Raw genomic sequence first — 24,271 nt, forward strand, 5'->3', positions numbered from 1 at the left:
TTCTTCTTCTTCTTATATTTGAGGGTGTTCTGATTCCATTTAACCTTATTTTGTGGGGTCAATGTCTTGTGATTATTATTAATATGGTTTAAGTGTTTCATTTCAATCTGTCTTCTGGCCCACCAATGCCTTTCAGGCCTTTTAAAAATCTCATTCCCAAAACCAGATAGTATGGAAAGAAATGTGTCTTCTTTAGTTAAAATTTGTTCTCTCCTTTTTAACCTTCATTCTATGCAGTGGAGAGTATACGACAGGGCTAAAAGTGAACATAAACTTGCCCAATCTAGCAATTCATTATTTACATCTTAACAAAAATTAAAAAAAAAAATACTTTTAATTAATTTACTTACTTAATTGAAATTTATTTAGAGTACTAACAATAAGATGAAGCACTTTATATATAAAAATTAATAATCTTTACATGAAAACAAACGAATCCACTAAAAACAATTTATTTTTTTAGCTCCGTTGAGTTGAACGGAGGACCTTTTTTTCATCTTCACCTTAGACAGCTTCACAATTTCGTTAAGAACAAAAACATCTACACAAAATTTTCAGGTTCACATTATATTATAATTAAATAATATTACTATTATTATAATACATACTCAAACTGTAAATACTTAACAATTAGTTAAAAAAATTATTTAATATTCTAAATTTATTAAAAATACCGACTGCGGTATGCCATTTGTTTGGTATTGAATTGTGAAAACAGACCTTTACATGTGACATTATACTTAATAATATTAAGAATAAATAATAAATAAGAATCTCCCAAGTTACACTTTGGTTTTTTTTTAAAATAATAATAAAATTATACTTTACTAAACATTTACTTTAAAAACAAGTGTCTTTAAAAATATAATATTATATTAGCCACAACATTAGCACAATACCTTAGTATCGAAACTATATTAAACATGGTTATGGTCATTTAAGAAAAATTAGACTGCATTTTTTCTCCAACCAAGAAAGTATAAACAAACAAACCAATCACTTTGGTCCCAATAGCCTTGAATTCTAGCCGCTATATAATCGATCACAGATCTCGCGTTCAATTCTCGCTGATAAGTTTCGTAATTTATCTCTCTTGTAAAAATCTTGAAACTGAGCTACGAAGACCCCTTAAAAATGAGAGATTTCACTTTGGTCCCAACAACCCAATCACTCTTTTGTGCAAGTTTAACAATAAAACCAGTAGTAGTATTTACAAAACCCATATATATGATCAAGCACACAACTCAACATCAAGCACAATACAAACAAAACAACCATTTTTAAACTCAAAATCAAAACCTTAAATCCAATTTTATTCATATGCAGACCTTCACCTTCAGAAATTGCTCGCACTCCTAAATTTTTATTAAATTCTCACAAAAAACAGTAAAATTAAATAATAATAAAATAAAACAAACCCAGTGCTATTCTAATCCTAGCAATTACATAACATGCTGCTTCATGGAATTCTTCTATATGCAAACCAAGAATTTTACATCACCCACCTGTCACAATTAACACACACTTCTCCCACTCCCAAGAACAAGCAGGTCCATCAACATTAACCGCTCTCCTAATTTGGCTAATTATAATTTACACTTCGCTTCAAATTTTGGCGCTTCAATTCAACACTAAGTTTTAAAATCAATTCCTAAAATTTTCAAAACTAGGCCATAACGCCCTTAAAAAACCAACATTCAAGACATGTCATAACTAATTCATATGATGGGATGACTAACTTTTAAAATTTTAAATATTAAATAAGTGAATTTTAAAATTGAAACTGAATGAGCAAAGTTCAGGCAACGCCTGCTTAATTTATCCTCTAAACATATTTTCTATAGGCCTACAAATAAAACTATTGTCTGTAGCCAAACAAACACTTAACCACACCAAATTCTGGAACCTCATCACCTCTTAATGTAAAATTATTAATGCCAATTTCAAATTAGAAAAAGGTAAAAAAAAAAAAGAATCTCTCTAAAAAAAAAGAATACAATAATTGAAAATACTACCTGTATTTTCAATTTTGACACTAATGGGGACACACGTGCAATGATGTATTGTATCTCGTGTTATATCAATATAAATGTATAATACATGAATGCAAAATGTCACTCCAAGTATCAAAATAACATATTAGGTAAAATATACCAATATCTCTTCAATGTGGGGTCGAGAAAACGTATCGCCTGAAAAATGTTTCAAGGGGAAAAGAGTAGCTAGCGTGCCAACAGATTTCAGAAAGCATTCGGTCAAGAAGACGCCCACTGCAGAGGACTGACCAAGCCACAGCCCATACAAATTGTAAGAAATAAAACCGTGAATCGGAAGATGAGATATTAGGATATTAACTAAAGGCTATTACCATTTCACTTATTAAACAACCATTCATGCAAAAAGTTAGCAAATTTGCCTACTCATTAATTAGCACATCTCCTGTTTTTTCCGCAAAATCCTATTATTATAGTAAATTGCACTGCCCTACCCAATGGGAGAGCAAGAGATAAAGGCCTAGATGAGCTCAGCAGATAAATTTCTGAATCTGAACCAAAACCAAGATTACCCTCAAACCCCCCCCCCAAAAAAAAAAAAAGAAAGAAAGAAAAGATTCCTCTCATAATTCTTTCCTCCCAAGCAAACATAAGGAACATAATGTAGGAGAGCTGAAACATCTGCCATCTTCTTCGAAGATTGCCCACAATGTTGGGCGCAGCAAACAAAAAGCTCCGAGAACTTCAAATCTCTACATGATAAAAACCCTGAACCACTTCAATCTTTAAATTAAACCTCACCAGCTTAAATACTTTAACGCAATTCCATAAACAAATTTAGAACAATCTTTACATTCCAAGTGAGATGCCCAAGATAAAAGAAACGGGAGGAAGAATCAAGAAGGAACCTAAATGACATTGGGACAGCTGCTGTGCTTTGTGGAGGCATCATTCATTGACATTTTTTTGTGCTGGCCAGACATGTCAAAATCAAACAACAAAATAAAAGTTCCACACAATCAATAAGATTATCATCAGCAGTGGCATCACCAAACTAAAGAGATCATTTTTAGTTTCATGTAATTTTCTTCTTATACAGGTATAAGAAATTATTGACTATGGTGGCTTCAAGAAAATAAGAAACAAAATCATATGTAAAAAGTTGGAATGGCATCTATTTTAGAAAAAAGGCCAAAATAAAAATTAAAATATTTGAGACATGTGAGAAAAAGATTAATTGATGCACCTGTGAGGCTAATAGAGGAAATAAACAAAGTTTGTAGAAAAGCAAAGAAAACAAAAGACGATATTAGTGGAAAGACTTGAAATAAATAGGACATAATATCTTTACAAAGGATCCGTCCATGGATAAAAATGAATGGAGATCTAGAATTCTTACAGCGAGATTAAGGCTTGTACACGTACTGTTGTTGTAGTAGTAGCGGGCCTAGTGGCCTCAACACAATTTGAGAGTCATGGTACAATCTCCTAAGATTTGGAATTCCACTCTTCTCAAACTCAAAACAACCAGGGCAAGCTTCAGAAAATATAAATATATCATGGAACTTGAGAGGATTTTTAGCGGAGCAGATTTCATCATATTGCTTCAAAGAATTTGCAGAAAGGGAGCTATGCACAAAAATGAAATTTTACGTGCACATCTACTTTTAGTTGAATTCAATCAAAACAAGAAAGGAAAATTCTTGTTGAATGCAGGATAAATGCAGAAACCTACAAATCACAATCAGTAGAATGATAGATGGAATGGTCAGCAGGTAAAGTACCACTCAAGATTAACTGCTTAATAATTATACCAAAACTAGATTCTACCACAAATACTATCTCAAAGTGAAGGTTAAAAGAACAAGTAACGTCAATGTTGATTGGCCAAGTTTTGATAGCTTAAAGGTTGACATAAAAATATAAAACCCAACGCACTTTGCCTGGTCAGTGAAAAAGTATCACATTATGAGTACTGTAAAAGTTCCAAAAGTTGGACAAATAATATCCAAAGAGATTAAAACGAGAGAAATCCAATCATTATATTCAATAATTTACAAAGAAGTAAGTATACAAGTTGTGATACAAAAACAATGAAGAAAACAAAATCATATTTTTACCTGTTGCAGACTGATCCAAGAAAGAAAACTTTTGACAAAATTATAATGCAGAAAAATGATTCACAATATACTAATAAAGACAACCTAGAAAATAAATACTCACGCTATTAAAAATAAATGCAATATTTCCTAATTAAACCACACCAAGAACAGTACAGATGAAAGCAGGAGAGGAATTGAACTCTTATCCATTATTATTCCTCTCACACATGACCCAGTTAAGTACTAGCCAAATATATCAGCTATAAGGTTCTAATAATGTCAAATAAGACTACTTCTAAGGAACAAATAATGTTAGTTATATATACAATTAAAATATAGTCCAAAATTTTTGAGCCATCAGGGAACCTATGGCTCTGAGATTGGTACTGTCATGCTCTTCCTACCCTTCCAAATTCACTCTAACTCTCATAGCAGATGCTGAGTGCTGTGCAAGCACTCAGAAGTCGTACACGATGTACCAGAGAAATTGTACATAACTTAGCATGCCAAAGAAAAAATAACAAAATACAGACCCAAATGGCCTAAAAGTTGAGCATTCATGAAAAAATTCCAGACATGAAAACAAGGTCTCACCAGTTCCAACTATAAAATAATAATAGAAACAGAGAGATTTGTTTCCTTTAGACTGTTTCACGAGGCTCTTTGGATCAGGGTGAGGTGGTACTTGCAGTGGAGATTATTTAACAATTAAGGACTTCCCCCAAGGAGGCCATTTTTTTCTTTATTATCTAGACCACTTCTCTTATATCCAGTCTTTGAAATAGACAAGGATAAACTTTGCTTAGCAGTATTAATTCTACCTGTGCAAGGACAAACTTCAAAATCCAATTCAAGTTCTTCTTCAATATATTCTTGAAAGAAACAAAATTGTGCTTGCCTGGAATTCTCTTCGGCAAAAATGCAATTTTCAAATGCTGTGTCATCAAAATTGCAGTAGCCAAGCATCTTCTAAAGAGAGTGGCCCCAAACAATTACAAGATTGTAAATACTTCTTTACCATTCCTTATTATACCTTCCTCTTTCCTTAACAACCGCATTTGCAATATATCACTCCCTATCTCTAATCACTTTTGTATCTAGACCAACATAATTAAACTCAAACTAGACTAATTTTTCAGGTCTATGTCTAACAAAGTTTCTACAATTACCACTAGAAATCTTATGAGAATGGATAAAGGCCAAATGTTGCACAAATAGAAGTTCTTTCACCTGTCACACATGAACTAAAATGGTCATCAGAGTAGCAAAATAAAAGCTAAACAGAATTATACAAAAAGTAATGAGAATTACATATCTCACATACCCCAGAATCTTCAGGGGATAATGAACTGACACATCTGGCTGCTTCAGGTTCATGGCAAAGAGCCAACTATGACAACTTAGGAAAATTGTCACAGTGAAAATGAGGCATCAATTAGAGAAGAAAGCACACAGTTAAAGGACCAACAAAATAGTTAACCAAAAAAGTCAACCAAAATAGAACAGTACAAAAGTTAGTAACTAACTAAAAAAAACCTCACACACAAAAACAGAAGAGAAAGTATTAGAAAGGAGAAGCCATGTGGACGCCAACAACCATCCCAATGATGAACTCAAGCCGTACATAGATGAGCCAAAAATTAAGAAGCTTCTGAATGACTACTCCATCAAAAAGACTGAATGAACTAAACACTTTGGCCATGTCTCTGCAAATGTAATAATAGTACAGCAAGGTTAAAGATGTGAGTCCCAAACTTCCAACAAGAAGTCATGGCAAGAGGTAAGAAATCAGGTTCACAAGAGCTCCAAGAATGATTCACGCCTGTCAAAATATTGCAACAGTAACAAAGAGATAATGTTAAGAAATGTGAAAACAGTATACAAAAAGCAATGGAACAAAAAAGAGGACAGCATAACACTTTTCCTTAAGACACTTAATTTTTTGAGACAAAAAGGTAACATTATAAAGGAGGATCACTCAAAGAAACAAGAGTAGCACATCAACATATATATATATATATATATATTATCAGGCTGGTATCGCCTAATAATGCAGAGCCAGGCTCAAAACAATTTATATGGGAAATACATCACCATATGCTTGAACTGAGTTTCTTGGGGCCAAAAGAACTACAAATAACAGAGAAACACTTGTCCTGTGGAATGTTAATTTTGGATACCCTCACACCAAAGATAAATCAATAGGTTCATACATAAGAATATGCTACATACATGCATAGAGAGGGCAGAAATCTACGTGTCGATCCAACATTCTTAAAAATAAATTTCTGCCCATAAGCTCAACAACAATCATAATAGTTTAACTATATGTGTATCTGCATGAGATGATAACCTGTAATCTGAAGATTGCTGATGCAGAATGTGACCCTACTTGTCCACTGATCAAATACAAAATGTTAGGCAAAACCACAAAAATTTCATTGGATCTATGGGGCTTACGAGGGACTGGTACCATCTATTTTACTTCACTAAAATTTAAACCAAGTATATGATGTATGCAGATGAAAATACTGGTTCTGCTGCTAGATTTTTTAGGCACGATATACTTCTAAGCCATCCCTGTTCATTGAAATAAGTAGATGTTAGAAAGAACCCATAATATATTGCTACAGATCACTCAATATGTTTAGTCTTAATTTCTTCCGTGCATATATCATAAAATAAGAAGATATGGTGAATAATGCACATATAATGAAAATTTTGGAAGAACTGAAGGAGAATTTCTATATCATTTCTGCTGGCTAGGATTGACAAATATCACATCAAACCAAGAGAATGAGGGATCTGGTGTCTGATTTTTCTCTTTAAAGAACTTCTACTAGTCATAAATTTTAGCCTCTACTAGCATAAATTTGCCCAAGATCCAACAATATGATGCTACAGCTTAGGTAGAAACAGGTTCCTCGTAGAGGACTAATCCGGGACATACTGTAAAAGAGCATCTGGTGGTTACCATCAGATGAAGAAAAATAGGACTAACCAACTGTTTGACCAACCAAACTATCTGGAGATAAGCAAAAAATAACAAGCAATGACAATAAGAGAAAGGCCGGGCTCCAGCAATCTTACCTGTCAATCCAAATGCAGTATTCACAAAGCCTCACTACTTCATCTCTGCCATGAACTTCTCATACTCTGTATCTGCACCATAAGTAGTCTTGTCAGCTGTTGTAACAGGCCGAGGAACTGGTGGATTTGGTGCCCAAGGGACATTTCCAATGCTCGGTGGCTGGTCCAGTGCTGGCTGAGACACAGGAGGAGGTGGGGGAGGAGGGGGTTGTTGGGGAGCTACACCATAATAGGATGGGTAAGCAAAAGAAGTTGGATAAGCAGGTTGAATGTCTGGGGGCATTGCTGCTGCAGAGTTCCCATATACATTGGAAGGAACACCTTGAACAGAAGAGGTACTTTGAGATTGCACCCCAGGTGGGTAGCTTTGTTGTAATTCACCAGAAGATACAGTCTCTGATGATGTGGCAGAAGAAACTGTCATTGGTGGGGGATATTGAACTCCGTAAGCAGGCAGTGGTTGACCTGGGATAGGGGTATACACGGCTGATCCTGGTGGGGGAGGAGGATAAGAAGCATAAGGAGGAGGTACAGGTGGTGCCCATGGAACTGGAGCAGCAGCATAGCTCCCAGGAGGTGCATTCCCAAGTGGACCACCTTGAGTAAACTGCTGGGATGGATAGGCACCAGCAGCATGGCTTTGAACAGGATATGTAGGGACAGCCGAAGTGGGAGGACCTGGAGGAACAGCAGGCTGGGGGGGCTTACCAGCAACTCTCACAGCAATTGTTCTACCATCTAGACGATGGCCATTCATACTAGCAATAGCATTATTGGCCTGTTGAACATCAGAATATTTAACAAAACCATAACCCTTGCTCAATCCAGTAACCCGGTCCTTAATAACCTTAGCCATCACTATATCACCAAAAGGTGTAAACAACCTGATTAAGCCATCATCATCAAGAGTAGGTGGCAAGTAACCAATGTATAAATTTGTATCATCGTATTCTTTTTTTACTCCATTTGTCCCCAAGCCTGCTTGTGTGGTGCCACCAGCACCGTTACCACTTGCCCAAGGAAGATTGCTTCCCGAACTGCCTGAACCAAGGGCTAGAATTCCACTGCTTTGCTTAGACAAAGAATCAGGGACTGCCCCTCCTAACTCTGCTAAGAAGTTCTGATACTCATCATCCATTTTCTTACCTGTCGTTCCCTTCACTGGACAATCAATGGTTGGATGCCCACCATCACCACATATTTTACAGAGAACATCACTTTTGAAAGTTGAAGTACGAGAAGGACAAGCAAACTGTCTGTGGCCTGCTTCACCACATAATCTACAATACTCCTCATCTCTTATAGTTCCATTTAAAGCAGCAAGTTCCCTGAGCTGTTGCCTCTTATGTTCATTAAGGACTTCGTCAACAGGCTGTAAGAGCTTTTCCACCATGCCTGCTGCAGCATCAAGGGATTCTTGTGTATCTGCTTCCACTAAGACATGTAAATCCTCATTCTCTGATGGATCGGGTTTTAAGTCCCTCTTCTGGAGTAATTTACCTTCTTTCACTGACCCTTTACCCCGAATTACAATTTTAGCTCCAGTCTCTTTTTCCATTCTTTTCTGCGTGTTCCCCCTTGGCCCAATAATAAGTCCAATGAAATTATAGCCTGGGTACTCTTTCATTGGTATGTAAAGCTTCTTGTGAAGCTTTGGTGGCCGATAGTCAGCCGGGGGCTTAAATGCGGGATTCTTTTTAATAATCTGTGATATAATTTCTTGCCTCTCCCTGTTCAATCGTTCACGGGCCCTATATTCCCTAGTGTTTATTCGTATTCCCATGTTATCATATATGGGTTCGGGCGAAGGTGATCGAGCACCCTCGGGCCGGTCATCCAGCGGTAACCCAGATTGCAATTTTCTACTTATCTCAAGAAGCCTACTATTAATTGCTTGAATTTCAGGGTCAAACTCAAAACCTCCAGTGAAATCTTTCATGAAATCAGGCAACTGAATTACCGGTTTCGGTTCTTCATCAGCCCACCGGGACTTCCTCTTCCTGCCGCCAGTCCCAGTACCATCGCTGCAGGCAGCACCATCATTCGAATCGCTAGGAGGGGGGTCCCAGCGGCTACGCCTCCTCCGTCTGCTGGACGTCTCCTCCTCCCCGCCAGAGCAGTCCCTGTCGGTTCCGCTGTGAGCGTTGGTTAAACCGTTTTCACACACCAACGGCTTGTGAATCTGAGCATCCTCAGACGCCTTCTCTCCAAACTCCTTATGCCCGTTTTCCGCGTTCGAAACGGCCTGCTTCGGATCATCGGAAGCAACAGAGTGAAAAGGATTTTCTCCCGAACCTAGGGCTTGGGGAGCCTGTTGACCGGAAGACGCCAAAGCCTCGTACGAAACATGGTTGTAGGAGCCTAGGGTTTCGGCCGAGTTCTGAAACTGGGAATTCGGTTCCGTGAGGTGCGATCCAAGAGACTCCATAGAATCCTTCAACTTCAACTGCACGAAGATTAGCTCGTTTCCCACCGCCGGAGGCCGCCGAGAACTGGAGTTAAAAGGTCTCAAACCAACGAATCGAGACAGCGGTAATAATGCAACCGGACGATGTAACGCTTAAACTTACTTGGATTTGGTTTCACGTTTACAGATATATATAATAATGAACCTCAGAGAGAGAGAGAGAGAGAGAGTGATTGAACTAGGGTTAGATTTGGAACTTGTGGCTGAAATTGTGGGCTCGGTCTCTGAGCAGGTTCCATCTGATTCCCGCTTTTATTTTCGGTTTAATGGGCCAATTTTTCCCCCCAAAAAAAGACATATATTGAGTGCGTGAAAATTTATATTTTACATCTTACAATAACTTATTTAAAATAAAACAAAAATATTATTTACACACTCATAGGTGATCTTTTGTGAGATATTCTTATTTTGATGTATTATATGTTTATATTAATTTGATATATAATATAATATATTAATACCAAAATATCACTATTATTTTTAAACATTCGAGTCGTATTTTTAAAAATAAAATAAGAGATTTGAGTTGCTAATAATTTATTTTATAAATTTATGCACATTAATTTGCAAGACTTCACATATGTTGCATTGGTCATTGTCCTAAGAATTAACATTTACTTGGTTTTTTTCCTAACTCAAAGTATTTATGAGGTTTAAAATTTAATTTATATATTTTGATATTTTATTTATTTTTTACTTACCTGAAATATAATTTTTATAGGTCATTAATTAAGTCTAAATTTGTGAAAAATGTGTAATTCTTGCAATTTGTTGACACACATTTTTGTAACACCCCGCATCGAGCGATAAAAAGGTCCCGGACAACTTACCCTGATAGGCCTACATGAACTTTCCAGGAGCGTCACTCATCCTCGAATTACCTCAGGTTAAGCACGCTTAACTTATGAATTCTTTGTTTACATTTAACTCAAAATGTATCCAGCTAGTGTTATTTCATTTTTTACTTATTCTCGATATAACTACCCTCATCTGGACTCTTGGGGTATTACACACATCGTGTCATCGTGGGCCCATAACCACGAGTTAGCTCAAGCTATCGCCCTTCAATGACCAAAAGTCTCACCGCACTTGTGAGCCTCTCAGTCACACTCTGGGTGACCGAGGTGGGACATAACCAATGCATCCACACCATCCCTCTCACAGGTGTGGTGGAGCTTTATCGGCCCCTTCCTTATCGAGGGTTGTAATGACCATTATGGGGTTTCCCACGTACGGCGTCAAATGTTAACACACATTTTTGTAACACCCCGCATCGAGCGATAGAAAGGTTCGGGACAACTTACCCTGGTTGGCTTACGTGAACTTTCCAGGGGGGTCACCTATCATTGGATTACCCTAGGTCAAACATGCTTAACTTGAGAGTTTTTTACTTACATTCAGCCCCAAAGGTATACAATTGGTGTTATTTTATTCCTTACTTATTCTCAATATATACTACCATCATCTAGGCTCTTGAGGTATTACACACATTGTGTCATCATGGGCCCACAACCACTGGTTAGCTCAAGCTATCACCCTTCGACGTCTGAGAGTCCTGCCACACTTGTGAGCCTCTTAGTCACTCTCTGGGCAATCACCCTCTAGGTGACCGAGGTGGGACATACCCAGTGCATGTAAATAGTTTTTTTAATGATTAAATAGTATTTGAAGAATGTGTAAACATACTGGTATGTGAAGAGACAAGATCTAATCCATATTATTAATTTTAAAATTTTAATTAAAATAAATGACAGAAAAATAATTTATGTAATTATATTATTACTTAATTTTAAAAATAATTAGTTTGTAGGTTATATTAAATTAGTTATTTAGGCAAAATTGAATTATTTTAAATAAGTATTTTTTAGTTATTTTGACAAAATTAATATTTTGTATAGGCTATTTATATTTATCATATGTTGTCATATTTCTTTTGAAAATTTTATTATGTTTTATATTTTTATTATTTATGTTACTAATTTATTATATCTTGTCATAATATTTATTATTTTGTATAAATTATTTATATTTATCATATATTAAATTAATTATTAGTTTGTGAAAAATGTGTAGTTCTTGAAATTTATGGTTATAAGGTTGTCAGTTTTAAATAAATTCAATATATATGAACTTTCGTGCATTGCATATAGATAACCTTATTCTATAAAAGAGTAATTAACACACATTGTAAAAATATAAAAATATATTGACAAAGTTATAAGATATAACTATATATATTTGAAATGTTTTGAGTATTCAAAACCATGTTAATCTTGTTGAAAATTATTTAAATAATTTATAATATAACATAATCTACTTAATATTTATATATTTGTAGATAAATATGTTATATGAATGATCAACGTATGGTAAACAAGAGAATAATATAAGTTTAAGAGCTTCATTTTTTATGATAAATGATTCGTCTATCATTGAAAAAACTCTCATATAATTTAAGACTTGTCAATAACTCTCATAAAAAATAATTGTTTGGAATAGATAAAAAGTTGTTAAAGACTTTATATGTCATGATTAAATTATTTGATATAATTAAAAAATTGATCCGATAAGGTTAAAATAATTTTATCATATCTTAACATAATAGAAATATAAATAGATAATATCACCTAAATTCAAATAAGGTATAATCTTTTTTAAGTGATAATATTACTCTTTTTAGACTTCATATTTGATTTTTAATAAGTTGTGGGCAAATGTCTTAATCTCTATTTGCATTAACTACAAATAATATTCTTAGTTATTAAATTACATGTTTAATTGTATATTTTTTATTTCAACCATCATTTTATAATTAAATGTGTTATAATATTTTGTATTTTAAATAATACAATATTTATTTTCAAAAATATTTATAAAATAATTTGTATGTTTAATAATTTATAGTATAGGGTTATAAAATAAAAATAAAAATAAAAATTCACACGCAATTTAATAATTTTTCATGATTGTATTCCTTTTAACAATATTAATGGTTCTCACATGTATATTATACTCTTATTTTATATTATATTTATTATATTATTATTGTAACATCCCGTATCGAGTGATAGGAAGAACCGGAACAACTTACTCTGATGGGCCTATACGAACTTCTCAGGGGGTCACACATTCTTGAATTTTTCCAAATCAAACACGCTTAACTTGGGAGTTCATTGCTTACATTCAGCTCAAAAAGTATCAAAACTGGTGTTGTTTATTTTATTCCCTATCCTCGATATATACTACTTTTATTTGTACTATTGGGGTATTACATTATCTCTTCTTGAGCACATGACGTCATCGTCATGTGACATTACAATCAGTCCCATATCTCCCCCATTTGCATGGCTGATGTGGGATTTGCCTAAAGTGCCTACACCCACCCCGTTTGGGGACTCAGCGTTTTCGTTGAGGTTTGCCCCACCACCGCGCTCAGAGGCTTGAGGGTCGGTTTCTGATACCACCTATAACATCTCGTATCGAGCGATAGGAAAAATCAGAACAACTTATCCTGATGTGTCTACACGAACTTTTCAGGGGGTCACCTATCATTGGATTTCCCCATGTCAAGCACGCTTGACTTGAAAGTTCATTGCTTGCATTCAACCCAAAAGGTATCCAACTGGTATTGTTTCATTTTTTTTTTTTATCCTCGATATATACTACTCTTTTTTAGACTCTTGGGGTATTACAATTATACAAGTAAATACCATATGAGCTAACATAATGAATGATTATTTAAAAAATTACATAAAAATTAAAAATAATTATATTATTTAAAAATTTAAATAATATAATTAAAAAGTAAACTCTTGTAACATAATGAATGATTATTTATTTTTTATACCAATATAATATGAACTAACAAAATTAAAAATGATGGAAGAGAGAGAATAATCAAATATTCACATACTCCCTCTATTTAATTAAATATGTGATGAACAAACACAATAAACACGCTAATATATAGAGCACAAAAATAAGTTAAGCAATAATAAAACAATCAATACATGAGATAAATAATTTTTAACGTGAAAAACTTCTTCTAATATGAAAGGGTAAAAATCATGGGATTTAGTGGTCTACTCCAAAACTCCACTATAAATAATAAACAGCCACAAATGATTATTTAGCAATAGTAACAACAGCTACACAATCTCATATCAGCTCTCTATCAAGAATAACTTAAAAAATAATACAAATGAGAGGCTAGAAAGTTATCATCAAAATTAACTTGCTGTTACAAAATACAAAACTATAATTGTAAAACTTAAATAAATGATCTGACCGTCCAATTTGAAGTCCTAAATGTCCTTTGTTCACTTACAAAAAAACCAGCCCAAATAGATAATAAATGACCCTCAAATCAAATATTAAATAATAATTAATTTATTAAATGACTTTTCATTACGGTAAACACATACTTTATTTTAAAATTTACATAAAAATTAAAGAGTAAACTCTAATGGTCACATAATGAATTATTATTTAATTTTGTAGACACATATAACAAGACCTAACAAAATTAAAAGAAATAAGAAAGTGAAATATATCAAAACCCTTTCCATGTGTACCTTTAATCTCATTATGACATTGATAATTAGCAGTAAAATCAAATATTATTTACTATTTTATATTTTTAACTCAAACAAAACAAATGAAGTGAAATAAAAAATCAAAATAAAACGGAAATTTCCCACAACCCCAGCTTTACATTTTAAACTAATCGTAATTTGGAAATTTAGATGAATAGAGACCCAGCGGTCTCGTGAGTGGACTCGATAGCTTTCAGTTCAAGCCCAAGTCCAAGCCCACCTGTAATTAAAAGACCTGGCAAGGGCAATTCGCAGAATATGTAGGTAGCATGGGGTTGTTTTGGTCCTTTTATAGAACTCACCTCCATCTTCAAAAACCCTAATTTATACTGCAGTCTCATATATGACAGATTCTCTGCCCGAAGCAGCAGCGGAGACACAGCGAGGGGGGAGAGAGAGCGTGCTCCAGAGGGTCAAGGATGGGTACGCATATCCCAAATTGTTTCGCCCCTTCTCTGCAACTCTATATTCATTATCTTTCGCGATGCTTTTTGATTATAACCCTATTTTCCGCCGATTCTGATGGGTTTTCTGTAAACCCTCTCCTCATCGGTCTTTCTGTGTTTCGCATTTGGCATGAAGTTTGGATATTCTCTTTTATGTTTCTGTTCTCTTTGTGTTTTTTTGTTTAATCTATGTGCCAGTCGTTGTCGATTTAATTATCACTTTTCGGAATAGAGATTTTTTATGTTTAAGAAGAATTTTATCTGTGTCGGACGTCGATTTGTACGGGGCTTGTCATTTGGCTTTGTTCTGATTTGTGAATATGGCGTTTGAATGGGGTAATAATGTTAGGCGCATACACTTACGTGTCGGAGCTATGGAGGAAGAAGCAGTCGGATGTGATGAGGTTTTTGCTGAGGGTGAGGTGCTGGGAGTATCGCCAGCATTCTTCGATTGTGCGTGTCACTCACCCCACTCGCCCTGACAAGGCTCGTCGATTGGGTTACAAGGCCAAGCAGGTATTTATACGAGTGTGTATGTATTTCTTTGATGTTTGTTTGAGTCTTATAGATGAGTAATTTACCATAACTTATCTGAGAACTATTAGGTTGTGCCTGAGACTTTGCCTTCATTGTCAATTTACATGATTGGATGGTCGATAACTATAATGGTGCTTTGTCTATACTAGCTATCACGTCAAATGTGGTTTACTTAATTGCTTTTTATCATTCTGTAGTTGGGTTTGCGCTTCAACCTTCCCTTTTGTATGATTAATTTTGATATGCATTTTTGCGTCAGATATTTGGTTGCATGGAACAATAGATCTAAAGTGCATTTGATCATTTTTAAGGAATGCTGATTTCAAATTTGTACCAGTTGTGGGACATGAGACACGCATAGATGACCTAAAGTGTTTTTGCCTTTTTATTTTTGAACTTTTTTTATTTTCCTCTAGCCCTTTTCAAGTGGGAATGGGCAGTGTTGTGTTTTTTTGCGAATATTGGTGGTTTGCTTGAAGCCTTGAAGTATATCTGATTACTTTAAGACCATGGCTACTGTTTGTGCATGTTAACTGAGTTAATTATTTCCACAGGGTTATGTGATTTATCGTGTTCGTGTAAGACGTGGTGGGAGAAAGCGACCTGTTCCTAAGGGTATCGTATACGGTAAACCCACAAATCAAGGTGTCACTCAGCTGAAATTCCAACGCAGCAAGCGCTCAGTTGCGGAGGAACGTGCTGGTCGGAAGTTAGGTGGGCTGAAGGTTCTCAACTCATACTGGATCAATGAGGTGAGGTTTGTGTGAATAATTACTTGTCCTTTCAGTCCCTTGAACCATCTTCCTCGTTTTAGTTTTGTTGCAGAAATCCGTGGCATGATTGCTCAGGCCAATATGATCTTTTCACCATAGATAGATATTTCAATTTATCAATGGAGAACATTGGAGATGGTGACCTGGGAATTCTTTTATAGTAAATGTTATGTCATGGCTGCATCTTGAAATTTTTGGGAATTTTTGCTAGTGCTTTCGAAAATGATTGACCATTGCTTTCTATTTGTTTCATTTATCTGTCCTTACTGATAAGCATGTGTTGATTGTCACAATTGGTCAGTGTTAGCCACTTGGATTGTTACCTGTATAATATGGAAGTCCCTTTTTATTTTTTTCCTCATGTATTTTTCCATATATCTGTTTTTCCAGGATTCCACTTACAAATATTACGAGGTAATCTTGGTTGATGCCGCCCATAATGCAATCCGTAATGACCCGAGGATCCAATGGATCTGCAAGCCAGTTCACAAGCACAGAGAGCTTCGTGGACTCACCTCTGCTGGTAAGAAATACAGAGGCCTTCGTGGAAAGGGACATTTGCACCACAAGGCAAGACCATCAAGGAGGGCTACTTGGAAGAGGAACAACACGCTCTCTCTCCGCCGCTACCGCTGATTTTTGTCATGTTGGAGTTATTATTATTATTATTATCATCCTAGTTTTGGGTCTTCTTTTTCCTGGATTTCTTGTTCTTGCTTTAAGACCAGCAGTTTCATATTTCTTGGTTGAACTTGGTTTAACAATATCAATTGCCATAGTTGTAATATGGGATTCTTGGGTCACGTTTGACTACCTTTTCGCCATTGTTATTGGATTTTTGTTTGATTATTTTGAGATGCGGCTTTTGTTTGTTCATTTGGAGGGCTTATATCCAGTTTGTTTAATCTAATATGCTGCTTCTCAGTGCTTCATCTGGTGGGAACGTTCTATGTTTTGACGCTTTATGAAGACGAGGAGCGTAGAGGATTAATCTGTAAACGCAGACACATGAAGGGGGGTTACAGAAAGTTCTATGTTCATTCATGATTGTTCATATTCTGGAAGCAGAGCTGAGATCTGCTGTCCCCAATTGGCTGTCCCTTTCCTGTCCAGCTTGAAAATCAGTTATATCACCCATTATTACCCATTATTAAATAGTAATTTTTTAAAAGAAATTATAAAATCAAACAAAAAAGTTATAAAATCAAATTATAATATATATAATTAACATATATGTCATTTATAATTTTTTTTAAAAAATTATTATTTAATAATGGCTGATGTTACCGATTTTCGTTGGCCTAGGAAAGGGATAGCCAATTGAGTACAGCAGATCTCGACTCTCTTGAAGTATCATCTGAATGATTTGGTTTTCCTCCTTGAGCTAGATGTACTCTCAGGTTCTCTCATGTGCCTAGGCAGAACCCTAAAATAACAGTTTCTCAAACAAAACAGCCAGAACCTGGACGCTTGGTCTTACATTTGTACTCATTTCTAAGGCTCTCACACAACAATAGAAATCCTTGGAATTTGACACTAATAAGAAACTTAAATGGCAGCTGCTTCAATACCGTCCAAGACTCCCACGGCCGTACTCTTAAAAGTCTTGACACAATATTAATAGCCATAAAGTTAGGTCTGAGATGAAAATAAGTAGATGAATTCAAATCCATCTCTTGAAGGCTTTGAACACAAATGCAGAGAGGTTATTAGTTTATAAGCCATTCATTCTCGTCACAAAAGAATAATCTAGAATAATCTTATGAACGGTTACTAGATATCAAGACTTGAGCAATCATTAAGCTAATGGGATTGTAGGTTAATTTTAATTGAAAAGAGAGAGATATTATGTAGTCAAGTAATCACCTTAGCATCTTAAACTATGCCACTGCATTGTTGCTCTCCAATCTAATCCGCCCATTCTTCGAGTAAACAGATATTGTGGGTTGATGACTTGATGAAGCTTGATTTTGTTTGCCAACATCAAAATTTAAGACTAACATACAAAATTTAACAAAAGGAGTAGAGAAAGACTTATTTTTTAAGTATAATTTCAATTATAAGCATCTTATATCAAATATATAACTACACATAAAAATGATTATAATTTAAAATTCATCTAATCTACTGGAGATTAAAATTTGATATATTATTATTTAAAATTAATTATTTTTCTGAGTTTTTATTTTATATAATTAAATGACATATAATCATAATTATAAATTATAACCACTATTCATTATTAAAAAAAGAATGTAAATTACAGAATCCGGCGAGTCATCGAATCTTTAAATGCAAGTTGCACCTAAAATTATCCAGTCAAAGACATGTCTGCCTGCCTGCACGTCATGTACGTCATAAAATAATATAAAAAAATTATAAAAAAAAAGAAAACAAAACAAAAAAATAAGTAAGACACTAGAAAATGATAGTGAGCACACCACATGTCAAGTCCGTGTTTGGTTTTGATGCTTCCAAGTCCAGTTTTAGGAATTCCACTCTCATCTTCTCTCAAAACAAGGAACCTTCCCTGCTTTGCAAGGCTTGTGCCTCAACTTTTGATAGCAACTTTGTAATTTATGCTGAAAATGGTACACTACCCCATAATCAATTTGATTTTGACTTCCTTTGATATTTTTTAATTAAAATAATTAGTATTCACGTGACCATAATGAAAGCCACGTGGAGATCAAAATCTCACGTTAAAATCAGATTTTTTTTATTAGTAAATGGTTTGACGTGTGAAATTAATTTAAAACAATTAACAATAATAAAAGAACAAAAATTACGCTACATGGTGTGATGTCTCACAAGTAAGTTTTTAGTTACATTGTTCACAATTAAGATCAAAATCACATTGGGTTTTGGATGAATTAACCCAACAATTCTAGCACTAAGCAGTGACGTTAGGTTACTTGACTAAAATTTACTAAATTTCTTTAAATTTTGTAATTTGAAAATACTTATTTTTTTATAATTTTATTTTTGACGAAAGGCCTTATTTAAGATAATATTTTGGTTAAAAATTAAATTTATATGTTAAGAAAAAGACCGCAATGCTCTAGTTATTCTAAAATAATTACGTATTATTTTATTATTATAAATAAATTAAAAATAAAAATACCAAATTTTATTTTAAGTAAAGAAAAGTGAGGTTAATTGATGATTTGAGAGAAAAAAAAAGAGAAGAGAAAAACTGAAAAAATGTAACCACTAACCATAATAGTCTCTAAACCTTGCCAAAATCTCAATTTATACATTTTGAGAACGTTAATTTCCCAAATTGGGAAAAGTAACTTTTATAAAATTACAACATCATGCAGGGCACTGTAAGACTTTCCCTCGTGTGAGGTCTGCGTGGAGAATTCAAATTCGCAGAAAGGAACAAAAAGTGGCAGCAACAAGTAAATAATTACAAATCACCAGTAGAAGCCCGTTGGCGTTGGGAGCTGAGAGAGAGAGAGAGAGAGAGAGTTAGAGAGAGAAATCCTTGCAGTTGCAGAGAGAACTCAGACAGACCCAGTCCAAACGACAACCAAAATCTTCCCATAACGGCAAGAACAACTTTTGTTCACCGGAGAGAAAGAAGAAAGCAACGGAGTTTTCAGCGATGCGGAGAGACGACAATCTAGACTGAGAAACAGCCGATGCAGAGTAGCAGAAGAAGAAGAAGAAGAAGCAGAGCACAGGATGTCGTTTCCGTCGGTGAAGCCAGAGCCCGGCTCGCCATTGAAGCCCGGCTGGTCGGAGCTCTGGCTCAAGAACAAGAAGGCTCTCAACCAAGCACTCTTCGCCATGAAACTCCAATCCGCCGCCGATTCGGCCAAAACCCAGCTTTTCGACCGCTCCAAGCTCGTCCTTGACCCAACCTCGCTCCTCTCCGACGAGCTTCTCCTCCAAATCCTCTCGAAGCTCCCCCAATCCCAACGGAACTCCAACTTCCTCGTCTCCAAACGCTGGCTGAACCTCCAAGGCCGCCTCGTCCGCTCCCTCAAGGTCCTCGACTGGAAGTTCATTGTCTCCGGCCGCATATTCGTCCGATTCCCAAACCTAATTCACGTCGATCTAGTCCGCGGATGTGTCGCTTCGCCTAAGAGCACAGGTATGAGGTCTGAACTGATAAACTTTGCCTGCTTTGGTAGTATGTTAAATTCTAAAAGCTTAAACTGATTGATAAAAGGTTAATTTTATCTTTTATAGCATTAATTTTTACTCTTGAACAGGTATTACATTGAATCACAAACTTGGCTCTTTCCATCTCGATTCAAATCTCCCCCGAAATGGGTTCGTCGAGAATCACGTTTTGTCAGTTGCCGAAGTCGATTCCGCCTTGAAACTTTTAGCCAATGGGTACCCAAATTTGAGAAGGCTCATGGTTCTTAATTGTAGCGAAATCGGGTTGCTCTGTGTGGCCGAAGAGTGCCCCACATTGCAAGAACTTGAGCTGCATAAATGCAACGATCAGGTTCTTCGCGGAATCGCGGCGTGCCAGAATCTTCAGATTCTGAAATTGGTCGGGAATTTAGACGGGTTTTTCGGGTCTCTGGTTTCGGACATTGGGTTGACGATACTGGCGCAGGGTTGCCGGAGATTGGTGAAGCTCGAGCTGAGTGGATGCGAGGGAAGCTACGATGGGATCAAGGCAATTGGGCAGTGTTGCCAGATGCTCGAAGAAATGACTCTGACAGATCACAGAATAGATGGTGGGTGGTTGTGTGCTCTTTCCTATTGTGACAATCTGAAGACTTTGAAGTTTCAATCTTGCAAGAGGATTGATTCATCTCCCGGGGCGGATGAGTATTTGGGTTCTTGCCCGACGCTCGAGCGCCTGCATTTGGAGAGGTGCCAATTGCGGGACAAGCGGAGTCTGAGAGCTTTGTTTCTTGTCTGTGAAGCTGCAAGGGAGATTGTTCTCCAGAACTGTTGGGGGCTGGACAATGACATGTTTGGAATCGCAGGCATCTGCAGGTTTGAGACTTTCTTTGCAGTTGACTTCCACTAATTGGTTTGGATTCTTGATTCGGGCTTTAGCAGTTTCTAATTGTGTTAACTAGATGTAGATTAGGGGTTAGCTCCTTTGGTAAACTTGGTCCGATTGAGAAGAAGCTTTTCAATAATCCCATGTTGAGTAGAGATATGAGATCAAGTAGGGTTAGACAAATAGTGTGCCAGGACTCGATAAGTACAGTTTTTGGATTGTGTGAGCGACCAATTATCTAAAAGTTGTGACAATTGTGAAAGTTTACAGCCTTGTTCGTGCAAAAACTCTATTTTGGTCTATTGAGAATAAATCACATTTCTATTTTCGTGTCCTTCTCTCTTGATTTCTGAGTGGGGAGTGTGATCAAATCCCAACAAATGTTCTTCTCCTAGCCGATTAACTTAGAAAACTAGTCAACGTATGCCATTTTCAGTGTTTTGTTACAATTGATCAAATGAAATGGTATCTTAATAGGCAATTCATTTAAAAGGTTCTTTGATTGATGGGGAAGTTAAGTTGCGATTGCAATATCTTGAATGTTTTGCAGGAGGGTGAAGTTCCTATCTGTGGAAGGCTGTGCTGTACTAACAACTCATGGCCTGGAATCTGTGATTCTTTCGTGGAAGGAGCTTCAGAGACTTCGAGTTGTGTCATGTAACAACATAAAGGACAGTGAAGCAAGTCCTGCACTTTCCACTTTGTTTTCTGATCTGAAAGAATTGACGTGGAGACCAGATACCAAATCTCTTCTTTTGTCAAGCCTCGTGGGGACTGGCATGGGAAAGAAAGGTGGGAGATTCTTCAAGAAGGCTTGAGACTCGGAGTCCGTGCCAACCGATGATGCTTGAAATCTCTTGAAATGCTACTAATTATGTGTACTCTGACATCATAGCCATTATAGTAGTATATCCTCGTTGGAAGACGATAACATGTGCTTAAGCAGTGAAGATTTTACTTCGTTCAAGTTGGGTATTGCAACTTTTTTAATGATGTCAATGACACTGCCCAAACAAGGAAGGGAGAGAGATAAATGATGGAGAATAAACAAGGAAGAATGAAAAGAATAAACTATAGCATTTACAGTCACTATTCATGACCCATTGTCCATGGGTTCTAACTAAGTTTTTTTGATTAATGTTGTTCTAAAAATACAATTAAAATTTATGATGTGGAGTTCACGTGAGCTCGATGTGGTTGTCGTGAGAGAAGTTGCCTCAAGGGAGCTTGCCACAAAAATACTTGCCGTAAAGGTTTTGCGGTTAGGGTTTGTTTTATTGCAAGGATTTCGCCACAAGAATCTTCCTCGCCGCAAAGATTGCCACAAGGATTTTTCATCGCCACAAGGTTTCGTCGCAAGGATTTACCTTCACCACAATATTTCACCTCAAGGTTTTGCTTTCGCCATAAGATCTCGCCATAAGGATTTACCTCCGCCACAAGGTCTTACTGCAAAGCTTTGCCTTCACCACAAGGTTTTATCTTCTCCATAAGGTCTCGCCGCAAGGCTTGGTCTTCGCCACAAGGTTTTGTCTTCGCCATAAGGTATTGTCTCAAGGTTTTGTCTTCGCCACAATGTCTCATCTTAAGGTTTTGCTTTCACCACAAGGTCTCGTCTTAAGGTTTTGCTTTCGCCACAATGTCTCGTTGCAAAGATTTACCTCTACCACAAGGTCTTGACGCAAAATTTTGCCTTCACCACAAGGATTTATTTTCGTCGCAAGATTTTACCTTCACCATAAGAATTTACCTCAATCACAAGGTCTAGCCGTAAGGTTTTGTCTTCACCACAATGTCTCGCCGCAAAGTTTTGTCTTAGCCACAAGGTATCGCCGTGGGGCTTTGTCTTCGCCACAAGGTTTCACCATAAGGTTTTGTTTTTGCCACAAGGATAGTCACAAGGTTTTGTCTTTACCACAAGGTTTTTCCTCCACCACAAGGTTTCACCTTAAGGTTTTGCCTTCTCTATAAGGTATTGTCGCAAGGATTTGTCCTACTACAAGGTCTTGCCACAAGGATTTCGCCTTGTTGATGCTCAAAAATTGGTTAGAAGGTTCGCGAGAATCCTGGTTCACGAAGACTCTTCGATGCTTAAGTCAATATTGGATCTAGATAACTATTCACGAAAACAATAAAGATGCAGTTAATGAGTATAAATTTTACTGAAATTGGAAGCCATTTTCAATGTCTTGTATATGGGTATTTATAGGGCAAAATTCTTAATGATGATTGGTGCTGACATGTGTCGTTTGTTGAATGAACCATGTTCGATATGTGTGGCTACAATCAAGTTTTTGTCGCAAGGCCTTGTGGCACACTGCTGCAAGATTTTGCCACAAGACTTATCGCAAGACCGCTTTCGCAAAAAGGGGCTCGTGGCATATTGTCGCAAGGTCGTTTTTGCAAAGGGAGCTCGTGGCACACTACTGCAAAGTCGCTATCATAAAGGGGGCCCACGGCACACTGTCGCAAGACACTTGTGACAAACCCTTTGCCGAAAGTCGGCTTGTGGCACACTGCCGCGAGCCTTTTTATTTTTTCTATCAAAATTCTTATTTTTTTTCAACTTATTTTTTATGGCACAATAGTTAATTTTAACTCAAATAATATTTATTTTTTTTAATTTCCACTTAAATAAAACTTAGATAATGTCATTTGTAACGAAAATTAGGTGTCTGCTAAAAATGCAAACCACGTGAATTTCTAGAGCCAATTCTAAACTAGAAGGGGGTTTATGTGCAAATGATTCAAATAATAAGGGATTTAGGTGCAATTTATTGTTTACAAAATATTCTTATTAAACAGTTTTTTGAGGTTGATGCAATGTCCAAGTAGACAAATCTTCTTGTTTTTGCTAGATTAAATCCTCTTAACTGTAATCATTTTGTCACAACATAAATACCAAAACAATGAACCTAGTTAGCTTGTAAAAAAGCACTTTGAGCATACATTACTATTGAAGTTTATTTCAAAGAGTGGTCAATTTTTCATTAATAACTAAACAATGTCATTAAAAATAAATAAAAAAGCTTAATACTTTAAATGCAAACTACTGCTCAAAGCCAAGTGCCCTGGCATTAGGAAGTTGGCACCCCCTGCCCTTAAACAACTAAAATGTTGTGCCCTAGCAACTAAATTTTTTATGAAAAAATACTGATATTTTGCAGATATAATATAATTTACTTGGATAACATTTATTTTATTTAGAACCACATAATACCAATATGATTATCACCCACTTGATTGTGAAACATTCAAAAAAAAAAAAAAATTAAATTATTTAAAATTT

The 24,271-nt window shown here is 35.9% G+C and overlaps 3 protein-coding genes across 5 annotated transcripts; 2 read left to right on the forward strand and 1 right to left on the reverse strand.

Annotated features, from left to right (window-relative positions):
- Window positions 1-3,393: 3,393 nt before the first annotated feature.
- On the reverse strand, window positions 3,394-9,861 carry LOC127796781 (splicing factor-like protein 1). 3 transcript variants are annotated; one of them, XR_008022097.1, is made up of 2 exons: window positions 6,450-9,861; window positions 3,394-5,918 (listed from the first exon to the last, which is right to left on the reverse strand). XR_008022097.1 is itself a non-coding variant. In XM_052329163.1 (2 exons), the coding sequence occupies exon 1, from the start codon at window positions 9,612-9,614 to the stop codon at window positions 7,221-7,223; it is 2,394 nt and encodes a 797-aa protein (XP_052185123.1). In that variant the 5' UTR covers window positions 9,615-9,861; the 3' UTR covers window positions 3,394-5,918; window positions 7,187-7,220. The 3 variants fall into 3 exon arrangements, 2 of the variants coding, with proteins under 2 accessions (XP_052185123.1, XP_052185124.1); XM_052329163.1 differs by having other exon boundaries at window positions 7,187-9,861; XM_052329164.1 differs by having other exon boundaries at window positions 3,394-6,676; window positions 7,187-9,861.
- Window positions 9,862-14,503: 4,642 nt separating this feature from the next.
- LOC127798531 (60S ribosomal protein L15-like) lies at window positions 14,504-16,859 on the forward strand. The gene is made up of 4 exons (XM_052332156.1): window positions 14,504-14,671; window positions 15,044-15,210; window positions 15,786-15,983; window positions 16,395-16,859. Exons 1-4 carry the CDS (start codon window positions 14,668-14,670, stop codon window positions 16,638-16,640), a joined length of 615 nt encoding a protein of 204 aa, XP_052188116.1. The 5' UTR covers window positions 14,504-14,667; the 3' UTR covers window positions 16,641-16,859.
- Window positions 16,860-19,416: 2,557 nt separating this feature from the next.
- LOC127796375 (F-box protein At5g51370-like) lies at window positions 19,417-22,080 on the forward strand. The gene is made up of 3 exons (XM_052328473.1): window positions 19,417-20,106; window positions 20,228-20,972; window positions 21,533-22,080. The coding sequence occupies exons 1-3, from the start codon at window positions 19,695-19,697 to the stop codon at window positions 21,798-21,800; spliced, it is 1,425 nt and encodes a 474-aa protein (XP_052184433.1). The 5' UTR covers window positions 19,417-19,694; the 3' UTR covers window positions 21,801-22,080.
- Window positions 22,081-24,271: the final 2,191 nt, after the last annotated feature.

This window comes from Diospyros lotus, chromosome 3 (assembly GCF_014633365.1).
Source record: "Diospyros lotus cultivar Yz01 chromosome 3, ASM1463336v1, whole genome shotgun sequence".
Classification (NCBI taxonomy): Eukaryota; Viridiplantae; Streptophyta; class Magnoliopsida; order Ericales; family Ebenaceae; genus Diospyros; species Diospyros lotus.